At 57.5% G+C, this 13,011-nt stretch overlaps 1 protein-coding gene across 1 annotated transcript in view; it reads right to left on the reverse strand.

Annotated features, from left to right (window-relative positions):
* Positions 1-13,011, reverse strand: part of REL (REL proto-oncogene, NF-kB subunit) — a 48,844-nt gene that overhangs the window by 18,510 nt on the left and 17,323 nt on the right. Inside the window, exon 4 of the mRNA XM_048507587.1 lies at positions 448-472. Within this exon, the coding sequence (XP_048363544.1) occupies positions 448-472 (25 nt within the window). The remainder of the gene's footprint in view (positions 1-447; positions 473-13,011) is intronic.

The following is a 13,011-nucleotide window of genomic DNA, read 5'->3' on the forward strand; positions in this document are numbered from 1 at the left end:
TCCCTAAGCAAGTGCCTTGGAACCATAGCGAAATTGTTGAAATAGAGCTGCCTGAAGCTAAATCCAACAAAAACACAGGTCCTGTGGTTAGGTCAGGCAGGTCCAGGACAATTCCCAGTCCCCGACAAACTGCAATTGGTTCCATCTTCCTCTGGCAAGAGTTGAGCGTGATTCTAGATGTCTCTTTCTTTGGAGACTCAGATTAACAATGTGGCCTAGACAGCTTTTTTCCATTTCCACCAGCCGAGCCAATTCCTGCCTTACCTGTCACCTGCTGATCTGGCTACAGTGATCCATGCAGACTGGACTACTGCAACTCACTCCGGACCGGATTACTGCAGACTGGACTACTGCAACTCACTCTAATTAATCCCTGAGACTGCTCCAGAAGTTGCAGCTGGTCCAAAATGCAGCTGTACATGTCCTTGCTAGGGTGCAATGGAGAGCGCATATGCAGCCTGTGCTTTGATAGCTGTACTGGCTTCCAGTTCTGCCCCAAATCAAGTTCGAGGTTTTGGTGCTAAGCTGCAAAGCCCCACATGGCCTAGAACCCTCGTATCTTTGGGGCCATCTTCTCAAGTGCACACCTGCGAGAGCCTTACCGTCATTATCTGATAATCTACTGCCAGTCCCTGGCCCAAAGCCTATCCGGCTGTACTTGACTAGGGCTAGAGCTTTCTCAGCCCTGGTCCCTACTTGGTGGAACACTCTGCCTACGGAGGCCTGAGCTTTAATCAATCTAGCTCAGTTGTATTGTTCCTGTAAGGTGGAGCTGTTTGCCAGGCATATAGTTGAGGGCACCATTGGCATACAGCAAACCTATTGGCCTGGACATTGAGGGCCCCTATCCCACATTATGCACTTTGGCACATTGTTGCTTTTTAAGCACCATCTATTATACTGTTTTAATTTAGTTTTAATCTATGTGTTCATTTAGTGTATTTGAAATTGTTGCTACCCACTCTGAGCCCTGCTATGAAGGGGGAGGGAGGGCTATAAATAAATAAAATTTAGATGTGAACAAAAAACTGTCTGAGACAGAGGGCTGTCATTCCCTCACTGGGGCTGTGGGATCCCCATCCCAGGCAGTGCTTCATCAATCCCACTCAGCTGGGCAGTGGATGAAAAAATGGCAGGAAACTCTGTGTGTGTATGTGCACGCGCACGTCCCAATTTGCTGGCATCACTCCTTCTGCTCCCAGAAGGGATGCCAGAACTTCAACAGAGGACACCCGGGGTGGTTTGACTTTTGGTCAAAACTCTTCCCCAACTGTCAGAGCATCACTTCCAGGTACTTGAGAAGTGATGTCAGCACATCACCAGTGAAACTGTTATGTTACCAGCGAGAGCCCCTGCTGCTGGTAAGTGCCCGTGCTGGCTGCCAAGCTCTTCTAAGGTGGCATACTACATGTATGTATTATATATTACATTTTAAGATATGGAAGGGGATTACCCATTGAGGCATGGTGATGTCAGTGTTCTTTGGAAAGCTGATTGATCCAAAGTGATACATCATGATCATGGCCTCTTACAAATTAGGATTCCATCCATGACTGAGTCATAGAGAATGCTCTCACTGGCCACTCCCAAACCCATTCTGAATGCACACATGTTCACAGGCACAAGGCCAAAATCATGGATTTAAATATATTCAACACTATTTGAGCACCCACCCCCACAGTACCAAATGTGACACCTTAGAAATAACCATATAACCAAAGCACCACTTTTCACCCACATCTACCATGAGTCACAAATCATATATCCACCCACACTCACACTTCTCCAGGTTTGCTTGGGTCTAGAATACCTCAACTTTCCTACCTTGTCCCACTCATTTATCTATTCAGTTTACATTGAACTGTGGAGTTGAACTGCAGGGCCATGACCAGAATGTAGGCCAATCTGAGAAAATGGCTACCTTTCATTTCAAAGCATCCATTCAATTCTGAGCAAAGAAACAACTGACAGAGATGCCCACAAATGGCTGAATGTGTAGAAATTAGATCTTATCAACCAGACACAAGTCGAGTATAATCTTGTAGAACAGAGTACCAATATTGCTAATGAGTTAAAAATTGCATTTTTTTTTTAAAAAAAGTTGGGGTTATCCTCCTGCCTCTTCTCCATAAACGTGCAAGATTTCCTTGACCTTGGTTGCAAGATTCACATTCTTGCAAGCTCACTGTAACCTTTTTGAGAAAGGGATATGGAGGTATTCAGATAAGGGGCAGCTGAGCAGGAGGTGCAAGGGGAAAGATAGTGAACAGTCAGGAAAATGGAAGCCAGCTTTAGAAATCTGGTATAAGTGCCCCCCCACCCCCCCCACCCCCCCCCCCCCCCCCCCCCCACCCCCGCCCCCCCCCCCACCCCCCCCCCCCCCCACCCCCCCCCCCCCCACCCCCCCCCCCCCGCCCCCCCCCCCCCCCCCCCCCCACCCCCCCCCCCCCCCCCACCCCCCCCCATCCCCCCCACCCCCCCCCCCCCCCCCCCCCCCCCCCCCCGCACCCCCCCCACCCCACACCCCCCCCCCCCCCCCCCCTCCCCACCCCCCACCCCCCCCCCCCCCACACACCCACACCCACCCAAACCCCCCCCCCCCCCCCCCCCCCCCCCCCCCCACCCCCCCCCCCCCCCACCCCCCCCCCCCCCCACCCCCCCCCCCCCCCACCCCCCCCCCCCCCCACCCCCCCCCCCCCCCACCCCCCCCCCCCCCCACCCCCCCCCCCCCCCACCCCCCCCCCCCCCCACCCCCCCCCCCCCCCACCCCCCCCCCCCCCCACCCCCCCCCCCCCCCACCCCCCCCCCCCCCCACCCCCCCCCCCCCCCACCCCCCCCCCCCCCCACCCCCCCCCCCCCCCACCCCCCCCCCCCCCCACCCCCCCCCCCCCCCACCCCCCCCCCCCCCCACCCCCCCCCCCCCCCACCCCCCCCCCCCCCCACCCCCCCCCCCCCCCACCCCCCCCCCCCCCCACCCCCCCCCCCCCCCACCCCCCCCCCCCCCCACCCCCCCCCCCCCCCACCCCCCCCCCCCCCCACCCCCCCCCCCCCCCACCCCCCCCCCCCCCCACCCCCCCCCCCCCCCACCCCCCCCCCCCCCCACCCCCCCCCCCCCCCACCCCCCCCCCCCCCCACCCCCCCCCCCCCCCACCCCCCCCCCCCCCCACCCCCCCCCCCCCCCACCCCCCCCCCCCCCCACCCCCCCCCCCCCCCACCCCCCCCCCCCCCCACCCCCCCCCCCCCCCACCCCCCCCCCCCCCCACCCCCCCCCCCCCCCACCCCCCCCCCCCCCCACCCCCCCCCCCCCCCACCCCCCCCCCCCCCCACCCCCCCCCCCCCCCACCCCCCCCCCCCCCCACCCCCCCCCCCCCCCACCCCCCCCCCCCCCCACCCCCCCCCCCCCCCACCCCCCCCCCCCCCCACCCCCCCCCCCCCCCACCCCCCCCCCCCCCCACCCCCCCCCCCCCCCACCCCCCCCCCCCCCCACCCCCCCCCCCCCCCACCCCCCCCCCCCCCCACCCCCCCCCCCCCCCACCCCCCCCCCCCCCCACCCCCCCCCCCCCCCACCCCCCCCCCCCCCCACCCCCCCCCCCCCCCACCCCCCCCCCCCCCCACCCCCCCCCCCCCCCACCCCCCCCCCCCCCCACCCCCCCCCCCCCCCACCCCCCCCCCCCCCCACCCCCCCCCCCCCCCACCCCCCCCCCCCCCCACCCCCCCCCCCCCCCACCCCCCCCCCCCCCCACCCCCCCCCCCCCCCACCCCCCCCCCCCCCCACCCCCCCCCCCCCCCACCCCCCCCCCCCCCCACCCCCCCCCCCCCCCACCCCCCCCCCCCCCCACCCCCCCCCCCCCCCACCCCCCCCCCCCCCCACCCCCCCCCCCCCCCACCCCCCCCCCCCCCCACCCCCCCCCCCCCCCACCCCCCCCCCCCCCCACCCCCCCCCCCCCCCACCCCCCCCCCCCCCCACCCCCCCCCCCCCCCACCCCCCCCCCCCCCCACCCCCCCCCCCCCCCACCCCCCCCCCCCCCCACCCCCCCCCCCCCCCACCCCCCCCCCCCCCCACCCCCCCCCCCCCCCACCCCCCCCCCCCCCCACCCCCCCCCCCCCCCACCCCCCCCCCCCCCCACCCCCCCCCCCCCCCACCCCCCCCCCCCCCCACCCCCCCCCCCCCCCACCCCCCCCCCCCCCCACCCCCCCCCCCCCCCACCCCCCCCCCCCCCCACCCCCCCCCCCCCCCACCCCCCCCCCCCCCCACCCCCCCCCCCCCCCACCCCCCCCCCCCCCCACCCCCCCCCCCCCCCACCCCCCCCCCCCCCCACCCCCCCCCCCCCCCACCCCCCCCCCCCCCCACCCCCCCCCCCCCCCACCCCCCCCCCCCCCCACCCCCCCCCCCCCCCACCCCCCCCCCCCCCCACCCCCCCCCCCCCCCACCCCCCCCCCCCCCCACCCCCCCCCCCCCCCACCCCCCCCCCCCCCCACCCCCCCCCCCCCCCACCCCCCCCCCCCCCCACCCCCCCCCCCCCCCACCCCCCCCCCCCCCCACCCCCCCCCCCCCCCACCCCCCCCCCCCCCCACCCCCCCCCCCCCCCACCCCCCCCCCCCCCCACCCCCCCCCCCCCCCACCCCCCCCCCCCCCCACCCCCCCCCCCCCCCACCCCCCCCCCCCCCCACCCCCCCCCCCCCCCACCCCCCCCCCCCCCCACCCCCCCCCCCCCCCACCCCCCCCCCCCCCCACCCCCCCCCCCCCCCACCCCCCCCCCCCCCCACCCCCCCCCCCCCCCACCCCCCCCCCCCCCCACCCCCCCCCCCCCCCACCCCCCCCCCCCCCCACCCCCCCCCCCCCCCACCCCCCCCCCCCCCCACCCCCCCCCCCCCCCACCCCCCCCCCCCCCCACCCCCCCCCCCCCCCACCCCCCCCCCCCCCCACCCCCCCCCCCCCCCACCCCCCCCCCCCCCCACCCCCCCCCCCCCCCACCCCCCCCCCCCCCCACCCCCCCCCCCCCCCACCCCCCCCCCCCCCCACCCCCCCCCCCCCCCACCCCCCCCCCCCCCCACCCCCCCCCCCCCCCACCCCCCCCCCCCCCCACCCCCCCCCCCCCCCACCCCCCCCCCCCCCCACCCCCCCCCCCCCCCACCCCCCCCCCCCCCCACCCCCCCCCCCCCCCACCCCCCCCCCCCCCCACCCCCCCCCCCCCCCACCCCCCCCCCCCCCCACCCCCCCCCCCCCCCACCCCCCCCCCCCCCCACCCCCCCCCCCCCCCACCCCCCCCCCCCCCCACCCCCCCCCCCCCCCACCCCCCCCCCCCCCCACAGAGGCGGCTTGGCGTGGAGCTGCCTCAGGTACATTTTGTTTTCTTACCTCTCCTCCCTGCGCAGATCTGGACAGCTGGAGGGACATGCCCACACTGCCCTCTGACCTCTGGGGGTTGGAGGGCAGCGTGGGTGTGTCCCTCCAGCCGTCCAGAGCTGCGCAGGAAGGAGAGGTAAGTAAATGGGAAACCAGAGGGGCCAAAAGCAGCACCCTCATGCAGGTGCGTTTCGCACCATGCCGGCGTGAAAATGCCACTTTTGGAAAAAACTTGCCTAGGAAGCAAGTTTTAAAAGCGGCGTTTTTGCGCCGGTTGAGGGGGGTGAGCACGGCTTTGCTGCAATGCAGCAGCAGCTGTGCGAACAGCGCCCCAGGAATGGTGTTTTTACCGTCCCTAGGGTCCTGTTCTTTGGCTGTGCAGAAACAGCCTAAGAGACAAAACCATATAATACCTATTATATATCAAAACACAGTTACTAACAATATGTCATATGAATTCCAATAACAGGAGATCAATCTGTAACTGACTGTGAACAATCAATTGAAATAACCCACTACCTTCGGACCAGCCAATTATAATAACCCAAAGCTGATTAATTACTATTATAGCTTTCCAAAAAATTTTCTCACCAAATAAAGATTATACTGAGATATTATCCTCATTTTTCACTAATAATTCATCATTTGTTACTCTTTTAACCCCTTTTCAGTCTGACATCATTGAGGTTAATGAAAGTTTATATACTTCATTTCAACAACTTTCAAATATAGATAACATTCTTTCCATTTTTCTTGATTTTTTTTTGGCCACTTATTCGTGAAACTTATTAATTTTGCCATTGCTGCATATTCCATTAATTCATTTTCCCAGTTCTCCTAACTGGGTCATTCTTTCACCTTTCATTTTGCAACAAGAGCTACTCTGCCTGCTGCTATCAAATATTGAAAAAGTTATTTTGAAATTTTTCAACAATATGTTTCAGCAATATGTCTAATAACATAGTCTTAGCATTCATGGCAAATTTGATTTTTAAAATGTTCAGAATTTACAAAATCTACACAAATTTACACAAATTCACATAATTCGTGAATGTACACGAATCTACACAAATTTCTTTCAAAATTTAAAAACTTTTCTTCATGTCCACCCCATATAGTAAAATGAACCATCCACTTTGAGAGAGAGTTGAAGCTTGAGAATCATCCTCAGGATGTCTTAAAAGTGAAGACATGGTGGTTTGGAATATATTCACACTCAAGAACATCTGTTTTGCAACATCAGACTATAATCAGGAATTCTCAGCAAAAAGCCCAGTAACTGCTAGGTGGTCCATGAGAAATTGGCCAGTCACCCACCAGCAGAGAGTGGGCTGCCTTTGAGAGAAACTGTGGTTCAACAAAAGATATACTTGCTTTGCATGCTGAGGGCCCCCAGTTTGTTCCCTGCTGCAAAACATCTTTCACCACCTGAGAGACCCCAAACAGTCAGTGCCACAGTACACAGAATTGAGTCAGATGAACCAGTGGTCTGGATTCTGTAGCAAGGCTATACATCTTCTGTCCACACAGACATCCTCCCCACCCCCAATGATACTCTGTAGCTTCTGTCAAAGAGGAAGAAAGGACTACTTTATCTCAGTAGTTTTGGTATTGAATTCAACTGCCTCAGTCACATCACAGAAGGAACAGCCAGCTTCAAGCAGAGGAAATCTACTATGTTCTCACTATGGGGGAAGATTCTGAAATTCTTCCTGTGACTCATGAACAGATGGGGTTGCCCCTTCTTGATCTTGTAAAGTACCTGGAAGTTAAGATGGGGCTTCTTGCTCAACAACTAATTTATGCTGGAAGGCCATCAAAAACAACCACAGCAAATGCCTTCATGTTCTAGGTTTGTCACTGGTTCAACAAGAGGGTGAGGGCACATAGCAGCTTTACTGCTCAATCGTTCATCTTCTGTAATTGGAATAAAACTTGTGGTTCAACATAGCAGTGTAGGGTTGCCAGAAGCGTACCAGGGGTAAATGGCGCCCAGAGACAAATTGTCTCCAGGACACCCCCCAGGCCCTGCCCCCCCACCCTAGCTCTGCCCCCTGATGCCCCAGGCTCCACCCCCACTGCCCTTGACCCTGCCCATGTCACCATGGACATGGGCAAGGTCTAGGGTGCCTACCTCCCCCCACAGACTCCCCCTGCTGGCTGGGTTCCCAGCCCTCAGCCTGCAGTCTCTTCTGACCTTTTATAAACACTGAGGCCAGGGGGTGGGGCTTGGGGAGCAGGAAGGGGTGGGACTTCCTGCTCCCCAAGCCCCACCCCCAGCCTCAGTGCTTATAAAAGAAGGTCTGCTCAGCCGGGACTGCAGTCTCTTCTGGCCTGCCCGGAGGAGAGGTCAGAAGAGACTGCAGGCTGGCGGCTGGGAGTCCAGCTGGCAGGGGGGGAAGGAAGGGAGGGGGGAGTCCAGGGTGGGGTTGAGGGCACTCGGAGGCAGCAGGAAGTTCTCGGGTGGGTGGAGGCATGTGAAAACAAAGAGGCAGCAGGACTTCCTGGTCATGTGGGGGGTCGATTTTGCGCCCCCCACGTGACCAGAAGAGTGGCGCCCGAAGGTACCCCTTGTCCCTAGCCAGATATGCCACTGAGGGTTGCCAATGTCCAGGTAGAGCCTGAAGATTTCTAATAATAACAACTAATCACCTGATGACATAGATCAGTTCCCCTAGAGAAAATGGCCGTTTTAGAGGGTGGACTCAATGAAGTTATACCCTGGGGATCTCAATATCAAGTTATTTACACTATTTACACTAATATAAAGCTATTTACACTATTAAAAATGGCAGCAATGCCCTTCGTCACAGGGTCAACCATACCATATGATTACACCAAAGTAAATCTGATCCAGCAATGATTTTGCTTCTTCATGCAGCAATCTCTTTACATGCTTTCGTTTCCTCTCCAGAGTTGCTTTATTTAGCATTTCCTGTTCTCTTACATAGGCTGCAGCATGAGTGGACATGTGTATACGAGAGGAGTATTACTACTATTTTCATTGCAGGCAGCAAAAATAACTGTGCAATAATTTTATAGTGAAAAATAAGTGAACAAGAGGCTGTGAAAGAAGTAATGAAAGACTTTCCCATCCTGAACATGACTGGATTAAGGAATTCCCTAGTCACCACAAATAAATAGGAGTTAAGCTAACAAACAAAAATATCAAACAATGGGGAAATGCAAACTCTATAAGAGAGACAGCCCCGGTGGTGGTGGAAAGCTGACTAATGGTGACTCGCTGGGTTTTAAAGGCAGGAGATGTTCATAGGTGGTTCACCATTGCCTGTCTTCCCATCATAACCTTGAAGGTCTTTCATCCATACACTACCCAGTGCCAACAGTATTTAACTCCTGAGATCTGATGAGATCAGGCTGGGCTGGGCTATCCAGGCCAGGATACAGGTAGCCCCAAACCCTCAATACAGCTTTGCCAGTCCACAGAGCACAGTCAGGTACTGCAACTGCATTTTAAATTGTTAAAAAATTTACCACAAATTAAGTCTGAGTGAACCAAATGACAAAACACTGGAAAATAATAAGTTAGCAATAATGTTAATTGGATTCTCCATGCAAAGTGAAAAAAGTGACTGAGGTCCATTCAAAAGCTAGTTTGAAAGGAATCTTCAATAAACCAAATATTTAGTTACCATATTTTTATCCTGCTCTTCCACCAAGGAATTCAGGGCATCTGAATGGTTCTTCCATATTGCTATCAGGTCTGCATTGCCCTTTCAGGGTGGACTACCTGGTGACTTGGTACTCTGTGACTTCCATAACCACCCAGGCCTGGCTCCTCCCTAAAGTTCAACAGCAGCCACCTCATGAAAGCAGAGGTGTAGCAAGGGGGAAAAGCGCCCGGTGCACTGGTGCGTCCTCTGCCCCGCCCCGGAACGCCCCGCCACACCCTCACAGGGGCACATGCCCAGTGCGTTGCATACACCCCCTCCCCGCCCCTTGGAGTTACATCCCAGCACAGGTGGAGGTACCAGTCAGGTCACCGCCCCATGGGGGAGTTGCCCGGTGGCCCCCCCATGTAACCAAAAGGCTACAAAGGGTGGGCTGGGGCGTGTGCCTGGGGGCATGGGTTACCTCATGTCGCTATAGGTGGTATGCCACTATTTATTTTTATTTATTTATTGTTCCACTTATAGACCGCCCTCCCCCAAAGGGCTCAGGGCGGTTTACAGCAATAACAAAGCAGTGGGTACATAAAATACAAATAGAGTTAAAATTAAATTTAAATTAGAATTAAAATTAAGATTAAGATTAAAGCAGCGTTCAGTTTCCATAAAATTGATTAAAATAGATGGCATCTATTAAAAACTCCTACAGAAGGGAACAGCGGGCCTTGGGATGTTTCCGGGCACCTTATCAGCAGCTGGCCTCCCCAAAAGCCCGGCGGAATAACTCAGTCTTACAGGCCCTGCAGAACTCATTAAGGTCCCGCAGGGCCCGGACAGCTGGGGGGAGAGCATTCCACCAGGCAGGGGCCAGGGCTGTAAATGCCCTGGCCCTAGTGGAGGCCAGCCGCATCATAGAGGGGGCGGGGATCACCAGCAGATTGGCCTCTGCAGAGCGCAGAGGTACGAGGGTCCCAGACCGCGTAAGGCCTTAAAGGTTAAAACCAATACCTTGAAGACAATCCGGAACTCAACTGGGAGCCAGTGCAAGCGATGCAACACGGGCATGATATGGTCTCTGATGGCACCTCCCGTGAGCAAGCGTGCCGCCGCATGCTGGACCAGTTTCAATTTCCGGATCAGCCGCAAGGGAAGGCCCGCGTAGAGCGAGTTGCAATAGTCTAACCTGGAGGTGACCGTTGCATGGATCACAGTGGCCAGATCCGACTGGGAGAGGAAGGGGGCCAGCCGCCGGGCTTGGCGAAGATGGAAAAACGCAACCCGGGTTACATGGGCCACCTGGGTCTCCATTGAAAGAGACGAATCCAGGTGGACCCCCAGGCTGCGAACTGAGGGGGTCGGTGCCAATGAGACCCCCTCCCACACCGGCGGCTGAAAATCCCCCGCCCCTCCACCACGGCCCAGCCAAAGGATCTCCGTCTTCGTTGGATTTAGCTTTAACCTGCTCTGTTTCAACCAACCAGCAACCGCCTCCAAACAATGCTGTAGAGCTGCAGGGGCGGTGACCGCTCCCCCCTCCATCGACAGAATGAGCTGGGTGTCATCGGCATATTGATGACACACCAGCCCAAAGCTCCGTACCAGCTGAGCAAGGGGTCGTATATAGATGTTAAATAACAGCGGGGACAACAGCGCTCCCTGAGGCACACCACAATAATGTCCACATCTAGTCACTCAATCTGGGAGAGTTGCTCAAGAGATTGGTCCAGCCTGCCTGTGTAGGAAGGACACAGGGCCAGGGTCTCAGGACATGCCTGGGCCGCTGATGCTCATGTTGGGGCTTAGCATCGGCTGAGCTTGGAGGTTCCTCTCAGGAGAAGGGGCCCGGGACCTGCATAGTCATTTGCCATTTGAATCAGATGTGCAATTCCTGGGACCACCCCGGATGACAGGTACCTTTGCAATGCTTGTGATTGGTGCATCAGGTTGGCAACTGGCAATCTATTCAGACATAATGATGACCCAGAATACTCTTGCGGGAAGCAGGAGTTCAAAATTCAGAAAGCGATGCTGCACCTTCTCCTCTTTGGAGTATCCCTTCACATGTGAATGCTGGAACACTCACCGTTGCTCTGGCATGGGTACGTCCACATCATTGAGGGAGAGCCTGTCAGGGACACGGGTAGGGAGGGGGAATGCCTATGAGTACCTGCCAGACCCTTTCCTCAAGAGTGTGCTCCCCATGTCAATGCGGCACCTTTGGGAGCCTACTGATCACAGAGTAATGGGCCAGGTCCCACCCTGACAGTGTCAGATATCATGGGGGTCTGTGTGCTGGGACAGTGGTTGGGAGTTCATCGTCCCACTCCCCCCCTTCCTAGGCTGGCTTCGCTGGCTCTCTCCTCCCTCATTCCTCTGCCCCCAATGGATGGCAGGCATCCTGTCCATCAGGGTTCCTGTCCCACCCCCTCCATGCCAGCCTTCCAGGTCAGCAGACTGGCTTTTTGTTCTGCTATTCCCAGAGCCGGCCACAGTGCAGCAAATTGGTTAGGAGGCAACTTAGCTGTACCATTGCTACACAGCTCACCCTCCCCCCCCCCCCCCCCCCGCCCAAATTGCACGGACCATGAATCAAGGCTCATTTCCTCAGACGCATCCACCCAAGGCATTAGTATATTCTTATAAATAATCCCTATGATTATATATTTCAGTGCACCTATAAATGTGTAAGCCATCCTGAGCCTGGCTGCGGTCAGGAATAGGCAGGGTATAAATGCAATAAAATAAATAAAATAAACGTGACAAAGTGAGCTCTGATCCATGAAAGCTCGTTTAGGAATAAATTCTGTTAGCCTTTAAGGCGCCACTGGACCTCAGTTTAACTATCACTGCAAATTCAAGCCCCCCAAAAGCAATAAAAATGGTACTGATGTGTCCGATTGATTTGATTCATGTCCAGACTGGCAATCAAGAGAAATCCTTCCGCACAGTTTTCTGATTTCATCAGATTCTGGATAGAAGCAATGACAGCTGCCCACTTTGCATACAATGGATAGTATCAGATCACAAGGCAGCTTCAGGGGGACTCCCCCCACCTACTAGCAGCAATTTCTTTCCCACATGGAAAACCCATGACATCATCCCCACCCTAAGGACAGGGCAAAATAGGAAGTTGAATGCCAAACAGCAGCAAAGCGCGATATCAAAATCAGGAAAATAAATGCAAACCAAGTTTCTTGTACTAACTGAGCACTTCTGTCTCAAAGCAGCTTTTTAACCGCCTCATAATGCCTGCCATTATTGCAGAAGAAAAACCTCACTTTACTCAAATGTTATAGGTCTCTGAATTACTAATCAAGATTTGAACCAGAGCAACAGAAAGTCTAGCAACAGTTCATAAGACTAGCAAAGTAGAGTGGCAAAAACGAACACTTCATCAGAGGAACCAAGTGTTTTCCCTAAGTGACACACGGATTCAAGACAAAAGTGTAGAGGAAAAAACAAACATCATCATAATCATTATTATTATTATTGTAGATTTCACAGCTGCCAGATCTTTAGCTGGTTGTTGGCCTTCATTATTATTATTATTATTATTATTATTATTATTATTATTATTATTATTATTATTATTATTATTATTATTATTATTATTATTATTATGTTTGTATACTGCCCTCCCCCGGAGGGCTCAGGGCAGTGAACAAAGAATATACAGGCAGAGTATAAATAAGATCAACAAACAAGCAAAAATAATTAAATTACAGCTCTGCACATTTTAAAACTAGTCCCCTTTTAAAACGCAGCATACCAATTACACAACACAGCAGATGGCTGTCCAAGAATGTTGGACGAAGAAGAAGAAGAGTTGGATTTATATCCCCCCTTGCTCTTCTGTAAGGAGACTCAAAGGGACTTACAAACTCCTTTCCCTTCCCCCCTCACGACAAACACCCTATGAGGTAGGTGGGGCTGAGAGAGCTCAGAAGAACTGTGACTAGCCCAAGGTCACCCAGCTGGCATGTGGTGGAGTGCACAGGCTAATCTGAATTCCCCAGATAAGCCTCCACAGCTCAA

This window comes from Sphaerodactylus townsendi, linkage group LG01 (assembly GCF_021028975.2).
Source record: "Sphaerodactylus townsendi isolate TG3544 linkage group LG01, MPM_Stown_v2.3, whole genome shotgun sequence".
Taxonomy (NCBI): Eukaryota; Metazoa; Chordata; class Lepidosauria; order Squamata; family Sphaerodactylidae; genus Sphaerodactylus; species Sphaerodactylus townsendi.